Genomic DNA, 25,675 nt, shown 5'->3' with positions numbered 1-25,675 from the left:
ATACATGATCCATATGGTTATTTTAGTTAGAAATTTGGGGAAAATTATAAATGATGTTTGCTAGGATTGAGGTTTTTATTTAATATTTTTTTAAATAGCATAAATATTTAATTAGGTTTTAGAGTTTTTTGTGTTTTTTCTGAATAACATTTAGATTTTTATTTTGTTTTTAAATAAGATAAATATTTAATTAATATATTTTATATTTTTAATTAAGATTATATATGTTTGATTAGCATAAATGCATAATTTCTGATATACAAATTAGGGTTTTGATTTTGTATTTGTTTGAATGACATGGATTTTGGATTATGCTTTTAGGGTGTTATGTATTTTTTTAATTAGCGTTAAAATATGAATATTGAATAATTGACTTTTGTTAGAACTTAGAATTTTATGCTTTTGTTTTTTTCAATTTACATAAATGAGAATTTTAGGTTTTTTTGTTTCAATTAGCATGTATTTATTTATTTTTATTTCAATTAGCATGCATTTATTTTTTTTGTTTCAATTAAATAAGATAGTGATTTGATTAGAGAAATAATTAAATAGGTTTCATTTAACTATGTTAATATACAAATGTACATTAAAGTTTTTTATTGGAAAGTGAGTGTATAATGACCAAAATAAATTGGTGAAAGACATAAAACTTATTAAATATGTTTGATGTTCCTATTCGTTTTGAGTGGCTTGTACTTTTTACTATTATTTATAAAATATGTATGATATCGTTTATAGTTTTTTTAAAAAATTAACCAATTAATTAGCTATTTATTTTGTAAGATGTTTGTGTTCTTTTGTCTAGTCTTGCAAAATGCATTTTAAGATCGAAACTTGAGCTTAGTCTTTGATCTTTATATCAAACAAAGCTAAATTGTGAAATATACAAACATGTTACTTTGTGGTTCTTAAATAAAATTTTTATTACTGGAAACATATTATTTAGTTTCAAAAGGTTCCTAATTATAAATATGACAATGTTCTCAATTTTTTGAGCACTAGCTAGTATAATTTATTGTTATAGAAATTATGTTTTTTTATTGTACATTTGTACCCACCCTAGCTTAAATTATTGTACATTTGTACACAGGCAGCCAACACCTATCCTTGGGAGACTCCCACACTTTTGAAAAGAGAGAGACACGAGTGGGAACCAAAAACCTTCTATATTGGACCAGTTAGCCAAGTCAAGTGGGCCCGGGTCCGGATCCGAATCCGAATCCTGGACTCCTCCGGCTTTCTGGCGTTCCCAAAGTCATCTATGACGGCATTTTGCCTCGGCCTAAATAGCAGTCATGACACAGACATGTATAAGAGGAGAGAGAGAAGTATGAGGCGGCCGAGCGATTGTTCTACGGCAAGGTAACGCTTCGATCTTCATCTTTAGGCCATTTTATGCGTCTTCTCTTTGGTTGAGTACCACCCGAGACAAGGGTTTTTGGGGTGCGGAAGTTGTTGGTGAATGGAGTTTTGGGGTTTCTTCTATCGCTTTGTTTCTTTCCGTGAGTTTGATGGCTCGATTGATCGTAAGATGGACGTTTTTCAATTACTTTGTTCTGCCATGTTGTCGTTCTCCAAGCCTGTTGCTGCGTTTTGATCGGTGGGAGTCGATGTGCTGATCCCGATTTGTGTTTTTCCTTTTTTTTGGATTGATGAGTTTTTAGTAATTAAGAGATTTATTGGATGAAGATGGGAATGCGGGGAAGACATTCACTTTTCCCCGTTTCTTTGGTGGATTCTTTTTTCTCTTTTTTAGTTGAAACGAGTACTATGTTGATCAAGGTTTCCAGGAAGGGAAACGGAAGTGGGCGATATTTTTTAGGCTTATATGAAATAGGAAACGCGTATATACTTTTATGTATGTGTTTATATATTTTTGTATAATAAAAGTAGAGATGTGGTAATATGAATGAAGAATATTATAAATATATACAAATTACCAGCATAATGGTAACTAGTAAGAATTAATACATTAGGTTTTTTTCATAAAATATGCAAATGCATTATTTACTGATATAAAACAATTGCGCAAGTTGTTTATACTTCATTCGAAAAACATGTGTCAGTGTATGGTTTCATAACTTTTGTATCAATGCTAGTGTAGTTGGTTCAGTTGTGTAGAGCGTTAATTCCTTCCTTTATGTGTATCCTATACAATGTTTATAGACTAAAAAATTGGTATTTTTTTTTAGAAAATAAGCCAAGCTTGGCTCAAGCTTGAGTTCATCGTAAGTTCAATAGTTAGCAATATGTAAAACACAAAAAATTGTTAAATGATGAATATTTGATTAAAAAGGTTTTGCATTCAAAAGGGGAACAGAAAAAAACAGCATAAAAATGAGTTACAAACAAATAGATAGATAGTATATAGTCTATGAATGCAAGTCTGAAACACTGAGCTTAACCTAAACTCAAACTTGAGCCAAAGACCAGTACAAGCAGGCATCAAGATAAGCAAGCCTATAGAAAAAGAAAAGTAGATCTCAGCTCTCGTACCACCCCTACCGTCCTTGGAAGCATAAAAAAAACCAGCCACCCAGGCCTTTAGTTTTTTCTGTGTTGAGGCATGTTTTTTGTCCTTTAGGTTATTTTGGTACTCCATAAATTATGCGATAATTCGATCTCATTTTACAGATTTTCCCACATTGAGGGTCCTTGAATTGGACCAACACTAGAATTTCACCCAAGTTCTTTTTTTGACCCCAAAATCACTATCTTCTCTACCAACTGATTGTACGTAGTATGCCTTTTTTATTTTGTGATGTGTTACTCTTCTTTTAATAAGTTTTCTCTTTTTGGCCATTCAGGAAAAGTGAAGCATATTCTGAACCCTCAATTTTGGAAAGTTGTATGGGTACATTTATGTGATATTGAAAGCATATCTATGCTTATGCAATCAGTTGGATTTTCTCTATATGTACACTGCCAAAAATCTTATCTTTTGGAATACAACACTGTTTAATTAATATGATTCTATTGTTTGTGATTTATCCTTTTGTATTCATTTTGTTGAGTTTTCTTTGTTCTTTAAATTTGTTGCGAAAAATATGTTTTGCTAGGATTTTTTTGTTTGAATAATCATTTGAAAAATTCACTATATATATTCTGATTTATATGTATTAGTCAATTTTTTGTGGGTTTCTTTTATTTTGTTTTGTTATTTAAGAGAACTATTTGTTAAAATTGCTTTTGGTGGTGGAAACGTTGGGTTTTTGTGCTGTTTCTTAGTTTTTGGTTCATATTCATTTAATTGAATTTCTCTTGTATTCTCTGTTTATATTTTATTGCTGATGGCGACCCTACTGTTAACTAGTTCTTTTGGCGTTACTATGACTTTTCTTTGCTAATTTTTATCTCATGTAACAATGACCTCTATTTGGTCTTTTTTCTCTTTTTTTGATGGAAGGGTCTCCAATCTGTTGTTACTAAGCCTTTTTTTTTTTCTTTTCTTTTTCATTTCTTTGTTGTGAATCTTGTGATTTTTCCTTTTTATTTGCTAAGGGAGCTTCTTAATTTTCTTATGGTGGCTTATATTCTGTATGGTCACAGGCTGTTATGCATATAACAGATATCTGATCAGAATCAGAGAGATATGTCCATAATTCTTCTCCGTGCCAAGGTGAAGGGAATTGACAATGGCTTCTATTGCAATAGTCAGAAGCAGGAAGTACCTCCTAGAGCGTCTGAATTTTCCTTCTATTTCAGTTTATGGTTACTCAAGTTTAGGTTGCCGGCCACCTATCTCTTTGTTCTTAAGAGCTTCTGACCTGTCCTCTGGAGAGGAAAATAATGAAAGGGTGAAGGTTGTAGAATTAGGCACTGCTGGGAGGCTGTTGGATCCATCCACAAGACAATTATTGAATTCTGAACATTATTTTATTTCAAAAATTGCTCATGGTTACGGAAGGGCAGACTTCATGCTTCCCTTGGGAATCAGGTGGATGTCACAATCTTTACACACTGCTTCAACAGCCACAACTAATGAACATAGCATTAGAACTAGGGATGAGCCTAGTGAAGAGCAGAGTAAGAAACAAATAAAGGAGGCATCACCTGAGGAATGTGATCAGGCAGTTGAGGGTCTGAGTTCTGCCAAAGCGAAAGCCAAACAGTTCCAAGAGTCACAGAAGAAAGCTAAATCTCTTATAGAGAGGGTGTGGGCTGTCCTTCTGGGAATTGGACCTGCATTACGAGCTGTTGCCTCTATGAGCAGGTCATTACCATATGTGATTGGTTGCTATCATTATCCTTTTTCAAGATTCAGCTGAAGTTTATATGACCTTGATCATTTTATTATTTGTTCCAGGGAAGACTGGGCCAAGAAGTTGGTTCATTGGAAGAATGAATTTTGGGAAACTCTCCAACATTATTGGCTTGGAACAAAGCTACTTTGGGCTGATGTAAGGATTAGTTCAAGGCTGCTGTTAAAGCTTGCCAGTGGAAGAAACCTTTCAAGGAGGGCACGCCAACAGCTTACTCGCACTACAGCTGACATTTTCAGGCTAGTTCCGTTTGCAGTCTTTATTATAGTTCCATTCATGGAGTTCTTGCTGCCGGTGTTTCTGAAAGTATTTCCAAACATGTTACCATCTACATTCCAGGACAAAATGAAAGAACAGGTACTGATTGAAGGATCTTCTTGAAAATTCAAATGCCATCTGGACCAAGTATAAGTTCAGGCAGGTCCTTAGAGAATAGGACGGTGAAAACTGTTGATAGGAATTTATTTAATTATTTAGATGCAGTCTTTTTACATTGTGTATGTTAACATCTCAGCTCTTATACGGAAACAAATCCCAAATATTGAGTTGCTCTGTTTTGATAGGTTTATTTAATTTATAGATGATGCTACATGAACTCATCAGCGAAATGGATATTGGAACTGAATAAGACCTGACTACTAAGATCTCTAGCTATTAAGTTGAGGTGTTTTCTTTTTTTTGTGTGCCTTAATTTCTTATCAGATTCTTATGTCCATGGATGGAGAATTTTTTTCCTAATGTATTCTTCTAAATGATCAAGGAATTCTTGATGCTGGCATTCTCCAAATAGTGGTTGATCTCTTTGGTTTCTTACTGGAAATTTGGTGTTTGAAAATTTTCTGAAAAACTCAAACACAATGATCTTTTTGTGTCACACTGTGGAAAGTGATAGCAATTCCATCTATATCTTTCAATAGTGTTGTGCATCTTGGCAGCCATTTATGTTTTACTTGAACATGGTCAAACATCATAAATCCTCCTCTTGTTTTTGTTGAGTCCTCCTGAATATCTGAAATTTATTTAAATACAATTAAATAAGAGTTTAAAAGTTGAAGCTTGAACAATTGATGACTTCATTGCAATGTTTTGATGTCATCATTCCTCTCTCTCTCTCTCTGTTTTGTGTCTCCACAATAATTTGTGTGTGCGTGCTTCTATGTCACGGGGACTCTTCAACTAGGTGCCGCACCTGCACCCGATGCGGTCAACCTGACCCTGGGTGCAGTCAACGCACCCAGGGTCATTTATGTCCAACTTTTGGACTTTACAACAACAACAACAACTACGCCTTCATCCCAAAACAATTGGACTTTATATATATATATATATATATATATATATATATATATATATATATTATATTTTTGCCGCACCCCCACACCCAAGTTTTTTGAAAGTGCCGCACCCCCGCACCCATGTGACATAGGCGTGCTTGCATTTGTATAAGAGTTGCAGTAACCAGAGTTTACATTCCAATCTATCTGCTTTTGTGTTTTCTTGCTATATGAGGTACTCTGAGCTGAGGTCATATGCTAATCACATGCTCTTTACAGGAGATACTCAAAAGACGTTTGACTGCAAGGATCGAGTATGCAAAGTTCTTACAGGACACAGTTAAAGAAATGGCGAAGGAAGTTCAGATATCCCGGAGTGGAGAAATTAAAAAGACAGCAGAGGACCTTGATGAATTTCTAAACAAGGTGAATGTTAAAACTGTATGTTATAGTAACTATAACTATTTTGTGTTGTCCTTGATGTGATGATACCTTTTCCAAACCAGGGTACAGATTTCTCTGTATTTGGTGTTACTGAGTTATTCTATCTCATAGAATTCAGTTGTTTAATTACATATGGCCTGCAAAATTTTCATGCTTGATTAGGTTAGGACTGGTGGTCGTGTTTCCAATGAGGAAATTTTGGGATTTGCAAAACTGTTCAATGATGAGTTAACTCTGGACAACATCAGCAGGTTGTTATCATTTCTATCATTCTGAGTAATCATTTGTTTCTAATATTTGTAGCTAAGAGCCGCTTTGGCTATTACTCTTACCATTATGCAACCATATTTTACTTTTGTTACATTTCTGTGACAGACCAAGGTTAGTAAATATGTGCAAATACATGGGGATCAGCCCTTATGGAACAGATGCTTATCTGCGTTACATGCTTAGGAAAAGGCTGGCCTGGTAAGTTTTGTTTTTATATTACTTGAATAGACAAATGTACCTGGAAATGGTCTTATTTCTTGGAATGGTGGAAAGATATGTAAATCTCATTGCTTTGTCAATGGTCGATGATGAGTGAATTGTGCCTTTTTTCTCCTTTTAATGTGGCGATTCTTGACTAACCTGGGAAAGTTTCACCTTTGTGAATCTTGGTTCATCTTTTCATTTGATGTTCCTGTAAAAGTAAAACTTTACTAGGATTTTGAGTCAAGGCATTAACTCTACCATGCTAGCAGAGCTGAGAGCTAATGTGGCTGATATAAGAACTACAGTACCATTTAACATGGAGACACTATTCTCGGTTGGTGATATCTGTATCATAAAAAGATGGCTGTGAGCAGGATGGTCAATGGTCTGACCCAACAGTGTGGAACCTTGACTAGTGACCCACGATCCTGGCAATGATGTCTTGGATCATTTTAATTTGTGACTGTACTAGGTCCGACAATGTTATAAACTTATAAAGATGACCTATGTTCCTTTTGCCTATGTCTTTAGTAATTTTTCCTTTTTCAGTGACTACTTTCTTAAGCAATTATGATTTGTTTTGTGCAGGATAAAGAATGATGATAAAATGATCCAAGCTGAGGGTGTTGAGTCTCTATCAGAAGCCGAACTTCGACAAGCTTGTAGGGATCGAGGCCAACTGGGACTACTCTCTGTTGAGGAGATGCGCCAACAGGTTTTGTGGAGCCTTTGTGCTAATATTAACTTGTCTTTTGTGGTGGTTGAAGATTAAATTTCCTTTTGCATTATAAAAACTCTTGTTAAGAATCTGGACTTATGCGTGTATGTTTTTCTCTACTCAAATGCTTTCAGACTATGTTTGTGAAGTTAGTAGTTTGGAGAACTGCTATTCTTTGTCTTTGGCCATCTTGGTATTTGAAGTAACAGCGAAACTAGGTGCACAGTGCACTTGAAAAAGGAAACATGATAGGAGCAAGGATGTCGGAGAAATAGATACTGACGTTAACAACTCTGGAAAAAAAGGATTAAATGCTTTGCCATTGGAATTGGAGCAAGTACAGTTCAATCTAATCCAGAATGTCTTCTATGAAGCTTAATGGGATTATTTATTAAAACATCTATTGGTTAAAATGAATATTCAATAAGTTACATTTATTAAGAACGTTAGAGAAAGCATCCATATAGGAAGTTGCTATCTGAAACATGTATGTGTGTGTGATCCTTACCAGTTTGATCTCCTAACCATCCTAACTGATTATTAGTTGAAGGTACTTGCTTAATTTGAACATCTAGATAGCCTTGAGTATCTCATGAAACGTGTCTCAACCCCGCTTCAGCGAAAATGGGTTGCCAAAATGATGGGGTAGGATTTTGAACACCAATACAAGAAAGGTCATGAAAATTGTCGCCGATGCCTTTGTAAAAATGCCTACTAAGGCCACAAGCATACAAGCGCAAATACTTGAGAACAAAATGTGCACAAAGGCATTTACACAACACTTGCACAAATACGTAAAATACACAAAAGTGAGCAAACATGCACTTAAGGCATGCACTTCATAAAAAAGCAATGCTTGAGTCTCTCAAGCTTATCAAAGTAAAGGGGGAATACCCCTATATATACAAAAGCAAAGGGGTACAAGAGGGGGGCTCCCAAAGGAGTCGTTGGGGAGCCCCCAACAGTCACATTTGTGACCGTTGGGGGTCCCCAACGACTCTATTGGGGGGACCCCAATGTACCTTTATAAAAAAGTAAAAAATAAAAATAGAAAAAAGAAAAATACAGAAAAAATAAATTACAACATATTCCAAGTGGAATATGCGCAAGATGTGAAATTACAAGAATACCCTTTTTGGGTAAAAGAATAAAATGTGTATATATATATATATTTATATATAGAGAGATACATATACATATATAATATATATATATATATATATATATATATATATGTATCTCTATGTATATATATATATACTTACAACAATGTTTTTGGAGATACATTTTAACACCTCCCCTCAAACTTACGGTGCGATAATCGCAAGTTTGTCACTAAGGAAATGAAATCTGGGCGAACAAAGAGCTTTTGTGAAGAAGTCCGCAAGTTGATACTCAGACGTCACGTACGGTAGATCAATGACCTTCTACAAGTATTCTTCCCTGACATAATGGCAGTCCATCTTTATTTGCTTTGTTCGCTCGTGCAAGGTGTAATTCTTGGCAATATAAATTGCACTTTTGTTGTCGCAACAGAGCTTTGATGGTTCTCTGATAAACACTCTCATATCTTCCAAAAGACGTCAAATCCATACAATTTTCATGGTAGTGGATGCCATGACTCCATATTCTGCTTCAATGGATGACAGAGAGACCTTCTGTTGCTTTTTATATCGCCATGAAATCAAAGACTCACCTAAGAAAACACAAAAGCTAGTGGTGGAGTGACGGTTATTAGGGTCACCTCCCCAATCTGAGTCAGTATAAGCAAGTAATTTTAATTCAGAAGAAGAGAATAAAAATACTCCCTTATTCACTGTTCCCTTCAAGTATCTGATGATGCGAAGAACAACACTCATATGAACTGTTGTAGGGGCATGCTGAAACTGACTGGCGATGTGAATAACATGTGACAAATCAGGTCGAGTAATGTTAAGGTACATTAAAGAGCCTACCAACTGCCTGTAAGGAGTAGGATCAGTTAGAGGAACTCCGTCATCAATCTTCATTTTTGATCCCACGACTTCAAGAGTTTCGCAGACTTTGTCATCAGAAACCCCTAACATGTCAATAATCTCACAAGCAAGTTTAGACTGAGATAAGAAATAACCACGTTGAGAATAAGCAACCTCAATTTCAAGAAAATATGTTAGAAAACCCAAATATGACATATTTTGAAGTCAAGATAGAATTAATACCCTTGATTCCTTGAACATCATCACCTTTAATCAACATGTCATCAACATAGAGTAATAGTATCACAATCCCTGCATCAGATTTTCTAGTAAACAAAGCAGTGTCAGTATAACAGGAGGAGAAACCATTTTTCAGCATTACACTGGTAAATCTATCATACTAGGCTTTGGGGGCCTATTTCAAACTATAGAGGGCCTTTCGAAGATGAAGAACTTTATCTTTAGGAATCTTCATGCCTGGTGGAGCATCCATATAAAATTCTTCGTTAAGATCACCATTCAAAAAAGCATTTTTCACATCCATTTGAAAAATGTTCCAATTTTTAATAGATGCAATAGTAATAAGACATCTAACTGTAACCATTCGGGCTACAGGAACAAAGGTTTCTTCATAATCAATACCATACTCTTGCCCATATCCTTTTGCGACTAAGCGAGCTTTATACCTTTTCAGTGATTCATCGCTCTTAGTCTTAACCTTAAAAGCCCATCGACAACCTATAGTTTTCTTTCCTATGGGTAGAGTTTGGAAATCCCAGGTTTCAGCCTTCCTAAGAGCATTAAGTTCATTTTGCATAGCTTTTTGCCATTCTATACATTTTTTAGCTTCTTCAAAATTTCTAGGTTCAAAAAAAGAGTGAATAGCACTAAGACAAGCCCTATATCGGGGTGAAAACGAATCAAACGAGACAAAACGAGTTGAAGGTCTCCTATTCCTTTCAGATCTTCTATGGTCGAGAGTAGGAACAAACTCACTATATTGATCAATAGCACTTCTAAAAGTATCTTGGTTTCTACGAGAATAGGTTATTGGATTACTTGAAATTCTACTTTCTTGTTCATTGGGTGAGTCATATTCACCAACATCGCCATCATTTTCCCCATCATGGTTTTATGATACATCATCATCACTAGATATATCATCATTACTCAACAATAAGTCAAATAAGGAGTAATCAACATTGTCTTGTTGAGAAACATTCTTTTCAAAGCTGCTTTCATTTTCTAAGAATGTTATATTTCTTGAGACATATAACTTATCATCTCTAAGGTCATAACAACGAAACCCTTTTTGAGTTTCGAAATATCCAAGAAAGGCACAAGGAATAACCTTGGGAGAGAGCTTGTCATTCTTATCAGTAAGTATAAAACACTTACACCTTAAGACTCGTAACCTGTTATAATCAGGTTCAAGTTTATGTAATACCTCAAAAGGAGATATTTTTTCCAATATCCTAGATGGTAAGCGATTTATAAGATAAACAAAAGCAAGAGTTGCTTCAGCCCAAAAGTTTTTAGGAATGTTTTAGGATATAAGAAGGGTCCTAGTGGTCTCAATGATGTGCCTATGTTTCCTTTCAGCCAACCCATTTTGTTGAGGGGTTTTAGTACAAGACCTTCGGTGAACAATTCCGTTATCCTCAAGGTAATCCTTAAATTGATTGGAGAGATATTCTCCTCCAGAATCACTTCTAAATATCTTTATGTTACTGTTGAATTGATTTTTGATCATTGTATGAAAAGTTTTGAAACACGAAAATACTTCATGTTTGTACTTAAGAAATTAGATCCACGAATATCTGGAAAAATTATCCACAAAAACTACATAATAAGAAAAGCCTCCTTTTGAAACAATAGGTGCAGGTCCCCAAACATCTTAATGAACAATTTCGAAAGTTTTAGAAGAGAACATAGTTTTTTGCTCAAAAGGCAAACTTCGCATTTTTTCGAGAATACAATCATTACAAGAAAATAAACTTTTACATAGGTCTTTTGCAAAATGTAAGTAAGATAACTTGGTGATATTAGGATGACCAAGTCTTTTGTGCCACACATTTATATCTTTGTGTCGGTCAACATTACAAAAAAGTTTTGGAACTTGAAGAGAGTCCATATAGTATAAGTCTCCCTTCCTAAAGCCTTCCCCAATCAATTTCCCGGACCGACGATCCTGTATTAAACATTTATCACAAGAAAATTTAATATCGCAACCATGATCCGAGAGTTGAGAAACAGAGAGAAGGTTTAAGTTTAACTTAGGTATAAATCTAATTTTTGGAATAAAAAAGTCTTGAGTTTCAAAATTACCTATGCCTTTAATTTCAACAGAGGTTCCATCCGCATTGGAAACAAAAGATGGAGAAACATTTTTTGAGTAATCGAAAAACGAAAATATGTTTGGGGACATATGAAAAGATGCACCGGAGTCTAAAAGCCAAGAGACTTTACCTGGAGAGGAAGAAGTAGACACAGCGGCACCGGAGGTAGCTCCCTTGAGGAGAGGTTGAAGGGCTTCCACTATTTGACTTAGAGAGAGAGATCCACTTGAAGATGCCTCCTCCTTTTGCGGTACACCGGTGATAGCCATTGTGAGAAGCTTCTTTCATTTGGGACATATGGGTTTGATATGCCCCGGTTCTTTACAGAAATGACAAAATTTTTTCCTATAGTCCTTTTTCCCTCTTTGCCCACCATTTTCACATTGATTTTGTGGTTTAAAGTGAGGAGGACGATGGACTTTTACATTATTTTCGGGTCTTGATACGGCATTGACCCCATCGTTTTCTTTATAATTACAAGGAACCGCAAGAACATTTGATCCTTATTTACATAAACCCATACGAGTCTCCTCACCACTTAATTTGGTGAATACATCTTCAAGAGAGGGAGGAGTAAACGATGATAGAAGGGATGACCTTATTTGCTCAAATTCGGGCCTTAGCCCATTCAAAAAGTTGAAGAACCGATCTTCTTCAAGTTGCTTGTGACAAAGTTCAATCGCCTCTCCACTCTATTTTGGTTCAATCATGGCAAGCTCGTCTCAAATGGAAGAAAGATCGGCAAAATATTTCCTAATATTCATTTCACCTTGAGTAAGAGAGAGAACCTTCTTTTAAAGGTAATACTTATGAGATAAGTCCCTTGACGTATACATTTTCTCAAGATAATGCCAAGCTTCCGATGCTTTCTTGAACTTAATAATGTTGGCATTAATCTTAGTTTCAACGGATGAGAAAAACCAAGAAAGAATTTTGAAAATTTTCATTTCCCATTCATTGTGCTTCTTAGAATAATCTTCAAGGGCTTTGATTCTTTCCTCTCCCTCAAGAATCTTGATTTCACTTTCGTTTACCACGGTTATTTTGGGTTTCAGTTTCGGAATTGTGCCTTGCACATAACCCCATAGCCCCTTCCCTTTTATGTGAGCCTCCATGTTCTCGGCCCAAGCATGATAGTTGAACCCATTTAGTTTAAAGCCAAGAGCAAAATGAGACTCTTTTTCGCCCATTAAGAAGTAAAGAGGAAGGGAGAAGATGCGTACCAACACAAGATTTCAAATTCTAATTTGCACAAGATTCTTCTAAAATATTTGAGAAGCAAGATCCACCACTTCAAAAATTCAAAGGCACGTTTTTCGAGGCACTCGAAAAACGAAGAAACCCACGATCCTCTATCACCAACCTCGCTCTGATACCATGTAAAAATGTCTACTAAGGGGCCACAAGCATACAAGCGCAAATACTTGAGAACAAAATGTGCACAAAGGCACTTACACAACACTTGCACAAATACGTAAAATACACAAAAGTGAGCAAACATGCACTTAAGGCGTGCACTTCATAAAAAAGCAATGCTTGAGTCTCTAAAGCTTATCAAAGTAAAGGGGGAACACCCCTATATATACAAAAGCAAAGGGGTACAAGAGGGGGGCTCCCAAAGGAGTCGTTGGGGAGCCCCCAACGGTCACATTTGTGACCGTTGGGGGTCCCCAACGACTCTATTGGGGGGACCCCCAATGTACCTTTATAAAAAAGCAAAAAAGTAAAAATAGAAAAAAGAAAAATACAGAAAAAATAAAAAAGAAATTACAACATATTCCAAGTGGAATATGCGCAAGATGTGAAATTACAAGAATACCTTTTTCGGGTAAAAGAATAAAATATGTATATATATATATATATATATATATATATACTTACAACAATGTTTTTGGAGATACATTTTAACAGCCTTATCTCGGCGAATGGAGGAAGCAGATTGGATGTTTTTTCTGTTGTAACTTGTGATGAAGGAGCACCAATTGGGGAGTTCGACTTTAACCTTCAGAAGCATTATCCTAGATTCTTGCCTAGTGGACTAGGCAAAACTCAAGAGGATGGAACGTTATGGATTGGGTAAACCCTAATCCAAAATCCTAGTTGGCTAGGGCAGTTGGGCCTAGTGGGGCCCACCCAAGGGGGCGTCCCCCTGTTTTTGGCTAGGCTAGAAGGGCGTGAACGGGTGAGTTATGAGAGTGCTAAGATTGAGAAAGAGGAGATAAGAGGTTGCCCTAATTCTAGAGGTCAGAATTCCAGAAATAGCTTAGTCAACTTGGAGTCCAAGGAGGCTTAACCAAAATTAGGAGAATTTTAATATTTTATGGAACTTGTGCAAAGAACTTATGAGGGCCTTCTATGCCTACAGGCCTTGTATAAGCATAAATGAAAAATTAAAGTTCTCTCTCTATCTCATGTCTTCCTCTCTCTCTCTCTCTAATTCTCGCCTCTCTATATATCTCTAAATCTCGCCCTCTTATCTCTTTTCCTCTCTGGTTACTTGACCTCCTGTAGGTCGTGTGAAGCTTTGATTGGGTCTTTGGGTGCTGCCCAAGGTCCAACCAAGTTTACGCACCACCAAGCTCATAGTGCCGGTGTAATCCAGCCATCCCCAACCTTCCCTTGTGAAGTTGACCTCATCCAGCGAGTTCAACCTTCTTGGGACGTCCTTCACTTGGTCTTTGTGGTTTGAGTATGTCCAAATCCCCTTCCCTCATTACTCAACCTTGATTGAACTCGTTGTGACTTAGTTAGGTTTACCTAAATCCTGCAGTCCCTGGAAAACCCAGCAGACTTCAAAAAATCCCCTAGTCCAAACCGTGAAGAGTCCGGTCCTGATTTTTGGACCTAAGGTACTTTAGAGTATCCTTCGTCAACCCTCCAAATTTCAGATCCAACTGAGTCTCGAGTGCAGAGAACCAATTTTTACAATCTGGTTTGCCTGAAGCCTAACCTGTTTGCTCCTATCCTGACCCGAATAATCCGGTCACTTCAAAAATCCGTAACTCCTTGTTTCCATGTCTTCTGGACCTGAAAATTGGACCGTACCTACCTTAGGGTGTCAGGAACCAACTCATCAAATTTCATATTTTTTTGCTGTGTCATTAGGGAGAACCGAATTTTATCCCAGACCCTGTCTGGACCTAGCCACTCTGTCTACCCGAGTTGACCCATTTTAGATTTTCTCCTTCCCGTGTCCGAACCCTCAGCCCACACTAGTATCACTTAGTCTTGCTATGTTTTGTCTTTGTTGTCTGTTGGCATGGAATTTTTTCTTTAACACAATTAGTTAGTAAAGGGGGTCTAAGGATATTTGGAATCTGTTGAGACTTGAGAGTTATGTACAATACTATATTACTAATTGTTTGCTGCCCCTTTTCTTTGTGTGTTTACTTGTATATTACATTCTTATTAGGGGTATTTTCGTCCATGTAATATTTTGTTAGAGTCAACAGTTTTTGTCTTGTAGTGTAGGATGAGGGGACCCTGCGGATGGTTGTATCTTTCTTCTTTTCCAAGCTAATGAAGTTTCTAGTTCTTCCCTCTCTTGTTGCTTCTTCTTCTCTCTAATTCCCATGGCTGCTTGAGTTCGGATATGGTATCAGAGCCATAGCTGAAGAGAAGTGGCATCTGATCGTCTCATAGGGACTGCTGCTTCATTCTAGTCGTGAGATTCTCACCTGTGCTTATGATCAGAGGAAGAATGACCTTACGGTTAGGTGATCTGTTCTTTGATCTGATTTGGGGGTTCACTAGGGTTTGATTTTAGAAGTCTTTGGAATCAAACCCTAGTCAATTTGGTGCAATTCTGGATTTTATATGGATTTTTCTGTATATTTTCTGCCATGAGAAGGAATCTGACCAGATTTCAGAAATCTTGAAAATCTGATCTGATTGATGGTAATTTGAGGTGTCAATTAATTGCCTTGGTATCATTTTGATGTTTGAAAGTTGTGGATACTAATCTTTTGGCAAGTTGGATGGTATTTTGGTGGCCGTATCGATTCTTGTATGAATTGCATGCGATAGTCAGTTGCTTGTGGTTTTTGAGTTCAGCATTGATATTGGGTGCTGATATTTCTGAAGCTCGATATTCAGAATTGGTTTTGACTTTTGAGTGTGTATCTGTGACGTGTTTGGCCTTGCTGATCACTTGTTTAGTGGATCTTGTTTGGAGATTACTCTTGGCTGCTAGTTTTGGTAATCTGATTAAGGGTCTTGACTCTGTTTCGGTTTGTGAGATTGCTTCCTCTCACATTGTAGTCTCTTTTGTGTGTGGACAGTTTATACTGAATTGACTTGATCTTTTGGGCTATATAGTTGTCTTTATTCATTCAGCATATTTGGTGTTGTTTTGTTGTATTGGTGTTTTGTGTGCATTCTATATTGTAGTTTTGGGTTGTGTGAGGTATGGAGAAAGGAGAAGGAATTCAGATTGTCCCAGTGAAGTTGTATGGGACAAATTATGCATATTGGTCTGATTTCATGACAGTTGTAATTGTTGGAAAGGGACTTGGTGGCTATTTGAATGAGATCAAAGCCAAACCAAAGTTCACTGATGCCGATTATGAGAAATTGTTGGAAGATGAATAGTAAACAATGCATGAGTAAAAGCTTGATTATTAGGTTAGGAAATACAAACTCATGCAAGAATTGAGTGTTATGCATCAAGAAAACAAGAGGATTGTGGTGTTTTACTCTGATATGCAAAGAGTTTGGGACGCACTTGCACTCATGGAAGGCTAGACCATATATATATAGAGAGAGAGACATATATACATATATATTTCATATATATGTCTCTATATATATATATGACTTTTTGTAATGACCACTAGGGGCAAATTTGTCTTTTCACTTGTAAATATGCATGTTCATTAGGGACTTACTTTTTGTATTTTTATTATTTTTATTTTTATCTTTTTTTATTTTCTTTTCTTTATGTTGGAATAAGGGCCCACATAGAGTCGTTGGGGACCCTCTCCAACGGTCACAAATGTGACCATTGGAGGGACTCCCAACTACTCTATGGGAGCCTTTTTTTGCTCCCTCTTGTATATATAAGGGGCTTGCCCCACTTTAAAGTAAGGCTTTTGAGAGCCTTTTTCAATAGAAGTGCATTTATATTTTGAACTGCTCTCTCTCATATTTGTGTGTTTGTCACTTGCCACTTTTTGGCCTATTGTATTTTGCCCATTAGTGGCCTTTTACTTGTGTGCTTGTGCATCTCTTATAGTCATTTTTTACATTGTTCTTTGCCTAGTGTTTCATTACAATGCATGCCAGACTTGTAGGCTATTTGATCAACATAAGGAGACAACCAAGCTAATTGAGTTTCTTATGGCACTTGATGGTGTGAGGGGTGTCATATTGCATCGTCCTCTATTGCCCTCAGTTACTCATGCTTTAGCTGAGTTGATTGCAGAAGAGACCATGTTAAAGTCTCTTGGGGCTTATTCAACCAACGGCAATGTTATGGCGGCTCCTCGACAGTTTGGTGGCAGTGAAGGTGGCAAGACTGGGGTAGAGGTTACATGAGTTATGTTCAATGTTACTATTGTGAAGGATACATGAAGAATTCATGCCCGTCACTGAGGAAGAAAAGAGGTGGAGCCCTTATAGTTGCATCTGATGGAGAGAGTGCTAAGCCCAATGATGGTCTTGCTGACATTAGTACTCAGGGTGTTATCTCCATAATTGGCAAACCCGGCGATCTGACTTGGGAATTGCCCGAGCCGGATTGGATTGCCCAGTAGTTAGGCCACCGATCCAGCCCAAACCTGTTTTAACTAGGTTTGGACTGGAATTGTTCAGGAATCGCCCGACTCGGCACTGACTTGGAAAATCGCCGAGTCAATGCGGAATCAGACGATTCAAGTCAGTTTCAAGCCAGCCGGTTCTAACCTGATTCATCGAGACGAACCGACGTGTACCGGTTCATTCCATAACGAACCAGATTTAAAACATAAAGAGGAAGGGGGGCTCGACTCTTCCCCTCCTTCCCCCATTTCTAAAACCCTAGACCCCCTCCATTTTCGGTGGCCACCACCATCTCCGGTGACCACCGACGAACGCCGACGACCTCTCGTGCTACAAACAACCAGGGTTTCTCTCTCTCTTTTTGAGGTTCACCTCTAACAAATGAGCATTGAACCTCTCAGAGGCTCCGATGCTCTCTCTTTGGCGAGCCGATGCTCTCTCTCTCTCTCTCTCTATGCAAGGCTCGCGACAATATTTAAAGTATTATTCAAAAACAAAGTCTAAAAAAAAAATTGGTCCTAACCTGTCCGAGTTACCGAGTCGACCCACGAGTCAAGGGTCGGGCGATCCGATCTCGAGTCACGGGTTTGCCAACTATGGTTATCTCATCTTCAGGTAGGTATGTAGATCACTCTCGTGGTAGTGAGATTCAACTATTGGAGAAGATACAACAACAAATTCAACAATTGTAGCATCTTGCTCAATCAACTATAGCCTCTTCTTCTGCTACTCGTGTTTCTTCCTTTGGTACTACCCTTGTAGGTATATTAGGTTACTCCTCTGGTTGGTCAATAGACTCAGGAACTTCTTGTCATATGACAATCCATGAGCCTATCTTAACCAATTGTCGACCCTATAGTGGTATTTTCGCACTGTTGATGGTTCATCGGTCTGTTTCAAAAGTCAGTTCCATTACTTTTGGCTCTTGTCCTTGTAGAAAAATCAATATCCCTTAAGTTCGTCATGTTTCACATCTTGCTAGGAATCTTAGCTCTGTTGGTCAGATTACCAAACATAATTGTAAAGTTATCTTCCCTTTGATTGTGTGGTGCATGATCAATTGCTTTGGAAGAAGATTGTGATTGACCATAGGAGAAGTGACTTATATTATCTTGATTGGCTTGATATGGGGGAGTAGAAGAGATTTGGGATCAGATTGGGAGCTTTAGTCATAGATGGGTGTTTTATGACACTAGAGACTGAGTTATATCTCCCGCTATAGGTTGCAAAAGTTGTCTTTTGAAAGTATTGGTGGGTCTTAGTTAGTAGCGTCCAACTATGTCCATAATTGTGAGAGTTATAGGTTGGCAAAGGGTCATGCCTTGCCATTTGGGTCTAGTGATGGGGAGTTTGAGAGCCCTTTTGATCTTGTTCACTATGATGTATGGGGTCTTTCACCTATCTTGTAATAAGGGAAATCATCATATTTTGTTACTTTCATAGATAATTGTACAAAATTCACCTGGTTATATTTTATAAAAAATAGAAGTAAACTTTTGAGATTTTAAGAACTTTTGCATTATGATTGAAAATCAATTTGTAGCTAAGATTAAGAAACTTCAAACCAGGGTTACCGGAAGCGCCTAGCTAAAAGGGGAAGCGCGCTTCGGAAGCGCGGAACGTCGCGCTTCCGAAGTGTGGGGGGAAGCGTCCCCCTTTTTTGGGAAGCGCGTCCCCCTTTTTTGGGAAGCGCGCTTCCCTTTAATGGGGGACGCGTTTCCCTTTAATGGGGGACGCACTTGCTTCCCCCTCGCTTCCCCCACGCTTCCCCTCGCTTCCCGCACGCTTCCCCTGTTTTTTTCAATTTTTTTGTATTTTTTATTTTTATTTTTTTCGCTTCCCCCTCGCTTCCGAGACGCTTCCTATGTCGCTTCCGAGACGCTTCCTAGGTCGCTTCCGAGACACTTCCCGAATCGCTCCTAAGTGGTCCCATGCTTCCCCGCTTCCTAAAATTTTGAAAGTGCCTCGCTTCCCGCTCCCGCTTCCTCAACTGGCAACCATGCTTCAAACTAACTTTGGTGGTGAATATGTCAATTTTGTATTTGATAAGTTCTTGTATGAAAGAGGAATAAATCATCAATAATCATGTCCTTATATACTCCTAATCCAAATTGTGTGATTGAAGGAAAAATTAGATATCTTTTGGAGTCAACAAAAGCTCTTCTCTTTGGAGGTGATGTACCCAAAGCATATTGGGCATATACAGTTCAATTGGCTATCCATCAGATAAATTGTATGCCATCAAATGTTCTTAAAGGTATATCCTCATTTTAAAAATTGTATGGAAAAATTCCAAATTATGATATGGTGAAATTACTTGGGTGTGCATGTTTTGTGTTCTTACCATAGATATAGAGATAAATTGTATCATTGAACTGTTAAGTGTTGCTTTCTTGGGCTTTGCTAATGGTAAAAAAGGTTACAAGTGTTATGATCCTATTGGTCGAAGAGTTTGGGTATCTCAAAATGTTGTCTTTCATGAAGATGCTCCTTATTTCAGTCAGACTGGAGAAACTGTAAGAAATGAGTCTGATTTGTTCTTCTTGGTTCATTTTGGTGAAAGAAAAAATGTAAATGAAAATGATGTTCAGGGGGAGCAGGTTCAACTAAGAGATGGTAGATCCCGAACATACCTATTCGGGAAGACAAGAAAATGTTGTTGAGATTTCTTTCTTGGAACAAGTGAAAGCATAGCAAGTAAGAGGTTAAGAGGCCAATCTTAATCCCATTCCATTGTCAACTGAATCCGGCCACTCAAATTTAGAGTCTCTATCTAAGTTGTCTTCCCTTTTGTCTTCTCCATCCTCAGCCTCATGTACGTAAAAGTATTAGAACTTTAATTCCTCCTCGTTTTGTATCATATGAGTCTTTCACTCCTAAACATCGTACATTTCTGGCATTGATTCATTAGTATGTTAAGTTAGAGACTTATATAGAGGCAACAAGAAAAGAAATGAATGCACCTGAGAACATGCATGCATGGGAATTGGTAAAGCCTCCACCAAGGAAGAATATTATTGAAAGCAAGTGAATTTATAAGATAAAGACCGAGACAAATGGGTCAATAGAAAGGTAGAAAGAAAGGTTAGTAGCAAAAGGCTATAGCCAATAGTTTGAAATTGAGTTTGCTATGATCTTTGCTCCAGTAGCTCATGACTGACTACTATACAAACTCTACTTGTCACAACTGTAATGCGACAATGAAATATGTAGCAACTGGATGTCAAGAATGCTTTTTTGAATGAAGATCTATAAGTGGAGGTTTATATGAAATTGCCACAAGAGTACTCAAATCCAAAGGGTAGAGTCTGCAGATTATAGAGAGCACTATATGGATTCAAACATGCACCACGAGCTTGGTTTGAGAAGTTTAGTTCAACCATGAAATCTCTTGGTTTTGAGCATAGCTACTATAATTATGCCTTGTTTATGTCTTCCTTTATGCGTGAAAAATGTATATTACTCTTTTATGTTGATGATATGATTATCATAGGAGATGACTTATAAAGAGTGGAGGATAATAAGAAGTTGGCTAGTATATTTGAGATAAAAGACCTAGGACATCTGAAATATTTTTTTTGGATTGAAGATAGCATACTCATGAAGGGGATTGTACCTGTCACAACACAAGTATGCAACATATTTGGTGGTAAAGGCAAGGCTAGCAGATGACTCGAAGAAGGTTAGTTCTCCTATGGAAGCAAATCTAAATATTAGAGCATCATATGGTGTGAAACTAAAAGACCATATAGTGTATAGACAATTAGTTGGAAGTCTCATATACTTGACTATATCCAAACCAGATATTACCTATGCAATTCATGTAGTTAGTCAATTTATGAGCGCTCCCAGGATAGTTCATCTGGTTGCAGTACTCAGGATTAGTAGATATGTGAGGGATATTATGCACGATGACATATTTTTCTCAACTACAGTGTTGAAAGCCTATTGTGATGCAGATTTTGGAGGCTTTACTCAGGATCACTTATCTACCACTAGATTTTATTTCTTTTTCAGGAGCTCTCTAATCTCATGGAAGAGCAAGAAACAACAAAGAGTTGCTTTATCTACAGCAAAAGCAGAATTCAGAGCTATGGCTCAAGTCAGAGTTGAGATTGTTTCGATAAGATGGCTATTAGGTGAGTTGGGTGTTCCTATTGTTGACAAGACTTCTTTGTACTGTGACAATATGAGTGCTATTCATGTAACACAATCTGAAGTTTCACGAAAGAACCAAGCACATTGAGATAGATTGTCACTATACCAGGAAGGTCTGTGAGGATGGAGTTGTTGCTTTAGAGCATGTGAACTCAAAGAATCAGATTGCAGATGTGTTCACAAAGAGTCTTGCTCCTTCTCATTTTAACACTTCCCTTTGCAAACTTGGGATGATTCCATTACATCACTCTAAGCTTGAAGGGGAGTGTTGAGAGTTATGTATAATAATGTAATACTAGTTGTGTTTTGCCCCTTTTCCTTGTGTATTTACTTGTATATTTCATTCTTATTAGGGGTATTTTTGTCCATGTAATATTATGTTAGAGTCGATAGTTTTTGTCTTGTAGTGTAGGATGAGGGGACGCCCCTCTATATGGTTGTATCTTTCTTCTTTTCCAAACTAATGAAGTTTCTAGTTCTTCCCTCTCTTTTTGCTTCTTCTTCTCTCTAATTTCCACGGCTGATTGAGTTTAGATAGAATCCAACCATCCCCCCAGTTTGGCTACCAAGGGAAAAAAGAGGGGGTGGGGAGGAGAGAAAGGAGATGAGAACTTCCCTTTCAATTAAATATTAACTGGTTGTTCATATGGTTGTGGATCTTCTAGTTTTTCATTGGATTTATTCTTAGCAAATTACATCATTTCTTTGCAGCTTCGTGATTGGCTGGACTTGTCTCTCAACCATTCTGTGCCATCTTCTCTCCTTATTCTGTCCAGGTATAAAATTTCTATTGGGACATTTGTGATAGATAAAATTGTCGATCTATCTCCATGCTGATTTGGTGTAATCTTTCAGGGCCTTCACCGTATCTGGAAAGGTCAGACCTGAGGAGGCTGTTCAAGCCACATTGTCCTCGCTTCCAGATGAGGTTGTTGATACGGTTGGTGTCACTGCATTGCCGAGTGAAGATTCACTTGCAGAGCGCAGGAGAAAACTGGAGTTCCTTGAAATGCAAGAAGAACTCATCAAGGTGCAAAGCATTTCTTTCCTATCGTTATTTTGTGCAAGATGGTATTCATGGAATGTGTCCTGACAATGACTTGCTTATTCTAAGTTTTAACATTTATAGACTATTGCATTTGCTTTTGTTGGATTGTGCACTTATTGCCCAACATGCATATTCAACGCCCATTTATAGGAGGAGGCAGAAGAGGAGGAGCAGGCACGGAAAAAAGAATCTGCAATTGATCAGGAAGACATTGCTTTGAAAGAGATGGCAACTCCCACAGCAAGGGAAGCACAAGAGCTAGCAAAAGCCAAACCATTGGAGAAACAGGAGCAGCTCTGCAAGCTCAGTCGTGCTCTGGCTGTCCTAGCATCAGTATCAGTATGGATGATTTCTTGCTAACTGTTGCTTGCTTTAGTTATATTGTATTGCACCTGGAGCTCACTTCAATGTTTACCTTCACAGTCAGTCAGTCGTGAGCGTGAGGAGTTTTTAAGCCTTGTCAATAAAGAGGTATTTCCTTAAAAACTTGAATAGATACCCAGGTGTTGTTCTGGTATCCTTTTCACAACTATGTTGAGTCTATGCAAAGGATTTGTTACTTGGGGATTCAGGAGTAATTGCTGCTTTGTGCAATGTCGCACTAGAACCATCTTTTTGGATAAGATATTTATGTAATGATGTGATTTCTCCAACATTCAAAGTTATATATTATTTTGATTTTACAAAGTTTGTAAAAATTACAGTCCTTTAAGTCACCTTGCTCCTACTATGCAGTTTCAGACTTGCAATTTTTTTTTAATTAATTCATATAATGATGCATTTTTCTGACACTTCAAACTCATTCATCTTTTTTTTTTTTTGGCTAAAGTTTGTGTAAGTTTCAGGTTTTACTAGTTTCCCTATCTGACTCCATTCCGTCTTGTGGTAATATGATTGTTCTGGTGATGGCCTTTCACAGATAGAATTGTATAATAGCATGGTGCAAAAAGAAGGTGAAGAAGGTGAGGAAGAAGCTAAAAAGGCATATCGAGCTGCCAGGGAAGAAAGTGACCATGCAGCTGAAATGGCTATGGGAAGCAAGGTCTCATCAGCACTTATTAATAAGGTAACTATTTGTTATCCGACACCCGGTGCATCCTTTCTCTACCATACCCTGTGCTTTTTGTTTCATCTTTTTACATAGAGTAATAAAGGTCTTTTTTTTGTTCTTAATCCAAATTACATCTTTCCTTGTTTTAAGCCTGGCATGGGAAAGAGTTTCCTTTTTCCAACTGTTGGCTTTTATTCATTTTGCAATTATAACATTTGTGGTTGTCTTTACGTTTTGTTGAATCCAATTGTTGATGATCCTAGTTCATAGGTGGAGATGCTTCTGTATTACCAGTGTGTTGCTTCCAATATGATATTCTTCAAATTGTGCTTCAGGTCGATGCCATGCTTCAAAAGCTCGAAAAGGAAATTGATGATGTGGATGCCAAAATAGGTGATCGTTGGAGACTGCTTGATAGGTATTTTCTATCAAAAACTTGACATCCATTTGTATTTGAAGGATTGCATAGAGTTGAAAAAAAAATTGAACTCAACGGATTTTCACTTTTTGGGGTGTTGGGTTGAGCTGTGAAGAGGTGTTTGATGGGTGAGCAAAGGGAACTATCACTTTTCCATTAGTTCTTTGTGCTGTGAAACATATATTTTTGCTATCTTTGGTTTTCTGAAATTGCCTGAAAAGTTGAAAACCAATTTAATATTGTGTATAGGTCACCTACAAGCAGTTTTGATATCTTTTAAGTTTCAACACATCTGCCGAATAACCAAAAAAAATCAACTGAGTGGTCTAGTAAAACCACATAACAGTACCTATTCCACATGTTCTCCTGTTTCTTTTCTCAATAGAGCAGCAACAGGATGCTTCTCTCCTGGGTCACCTACTCCTTGATGTTTTGAACTTGAGATTCTGAAAGACTAGTGTCTGCAAGTCAACCCATGCCCATTGGATGCAACTGAAATTAAAAATGTTATTGGTTTCCCAACATGATTCAACTAGTTCAACTTTGGCCATGAAATATTAAATCCATAGTCAAGTGGCTCCTTCTCTGCACCATTCATTTTTAGGTTTCCATGACTAGTGTCATGCTTCTTATGGGCTGCATTTCAGTCACCCCCTTCAACCCTTTGAGTGAAATGTGACAAAAGGAAGAAAATCCATAAACCAACCCCGTCGTCTCCACCCCGTAGGAACTACAAGATCACCCCAAGGACACCTTCAGCATCCAGAGGTCATGGATCGATCCCATACTCTGTTCAACGAGTGGAACACATTATCTCCCAACTCTCTGGTTGGGTAATAAAGGTCGGAGAAGGACAATAACTCGTTCTTAAAACTATCATTCTTGAGACAAAACCAAAGAGTCAAGCTGTAAAAAGGAAAGAGCTCCCATTCCTGCTTCTTTTATAGTTGGGTACTTTGGAACAAAAATCCTTAGAATGGGATTTCAAGCCAGCACTTTTTGTTTCTAATATTAAACTGAGCATATGAATTATACTCGATCAGTGTTCACATTGACAGTCGTACAATTATTGAAATTTAATAAAGGCATGTGGTACCTGGGATATTGCCCATAATAAAGCCAGCACTTTTTGTTGCTCTTTTCCTAAAATGACCATAATAAACTTTTCTCACGAAATGTTTTGTTCTAAATCTGTGGGGGTCCTATATTTGCAGAGATTACGATGGTAAAGTTACTCCAGAGGAAGTGGCGGCTGCAGCCATGTACCTCAAAGACACTATAGGCCAAGAAGGTGTCCAAGAACTCATCAGCAATCTTGCCAAAGATAGAGGTCTTCCCTTTTTTCCCTTTCATCTTACTATCGCTTGGTCTCCTTTTCTTTGATTATGTAGAGAGAATATGATTTTAAACTTATCAACTATTTTGAATTAACAGAAGGGAAAATCCTCGTGGAAGATATTGTTAGGCTCGGCACACAAACAGATGATGTCGATACAACTGAATCAGAAAAGAATTAGCTTTCCTCCCCTGTTTACTTTTTGGGGTCTTAGAGGCCTTTATACTGGGTGGGACAGTATTTTTCGTTTGGCCCACTGTTGCTCTTATAAATTGATATTAGATTACACCAATGTCCACTCTTCTGATTCTTTGAAAGAGAAGATAAAGGCAACTATTCATGCTGCTGTAATTTTTTTAGAAATCAAGTTTTGTATTCCTAGATGGTGTGCTTGTTGCAATATAAAGGCAAAAAAGTTCCTGGCATTTAATATTGTGTTTC

General features: G+C 37.4%; 1 protein-coding gene across 2 annotated transcripts; it reads left to right on the top strand.

Annotated features, from left to right (window-relative positions):
* Positions 1-1,278: 1,278 nt before the first annotated feature.
* LOC149815272 (uncharacterized) lies at positions 1,279-25,664 on the top strand. Of its 2 annotated transcripts, none has more exons than XM_089988968.1 (15): positions 1,279-1,362; positions 3,550-4,213; positions 4,307-4,619; positions 5,816-5,962; positions 6,143-6,231; positions 6,356-6,448; positions 7,043-7,169; positions 22,093-22,157; positions 22,237-22,411; positions 22,580-22,768; positions 22,853-22,900; positions 23,349-23,495; positions 23,816-23,898; positions 25,113-25,228; positions 25,333-25,664. In XM_089988968.1, the coding sequence occupies exons 2-15, from the start codon at positions 3,636-3,638 to the stop codon at positions 25,413-25,415; spliced, it is 2,253 nt and encodes a 750-aa protein (XP_089845094.1). In that variant the 5' UTR covers positions 1,279-1,362; positions 3,550-3,635; the 3' UTR covers positions 25,416-25,664. The 2 variants fall into 2 exon arrangements, with proteins under 2 accessions (XP_089845094.1, XP_089845095.1); XM_089988969.1 differs by lacking the exon at positions 1,279-1,362 and adding an exon at positions 1,468-1,600.
* The last annotated feature ends 11 nt before the right edge of the window (positions 25,665-25,675 follow it).

Source organism: Nuphar pumila, chromosome 15 (assembly GCF_984573655.1).
Source record: "Nuphar pumila chromosome 15, dmNupPumi1.hap1.1, whole genome shotgun sequence".
NCBI classification, from domain to species: Eukaryota; Viridiplantae; Streptophyta; class Magnoliopsida; order Nymphaeales; family Nymphaeaceae; genus Nuphar; species Nuphar pumila.
Note: the sequence above shows the minus strand (reverse complement) of the source record. Positions and strands in the feature narration are given on the sequence as shown.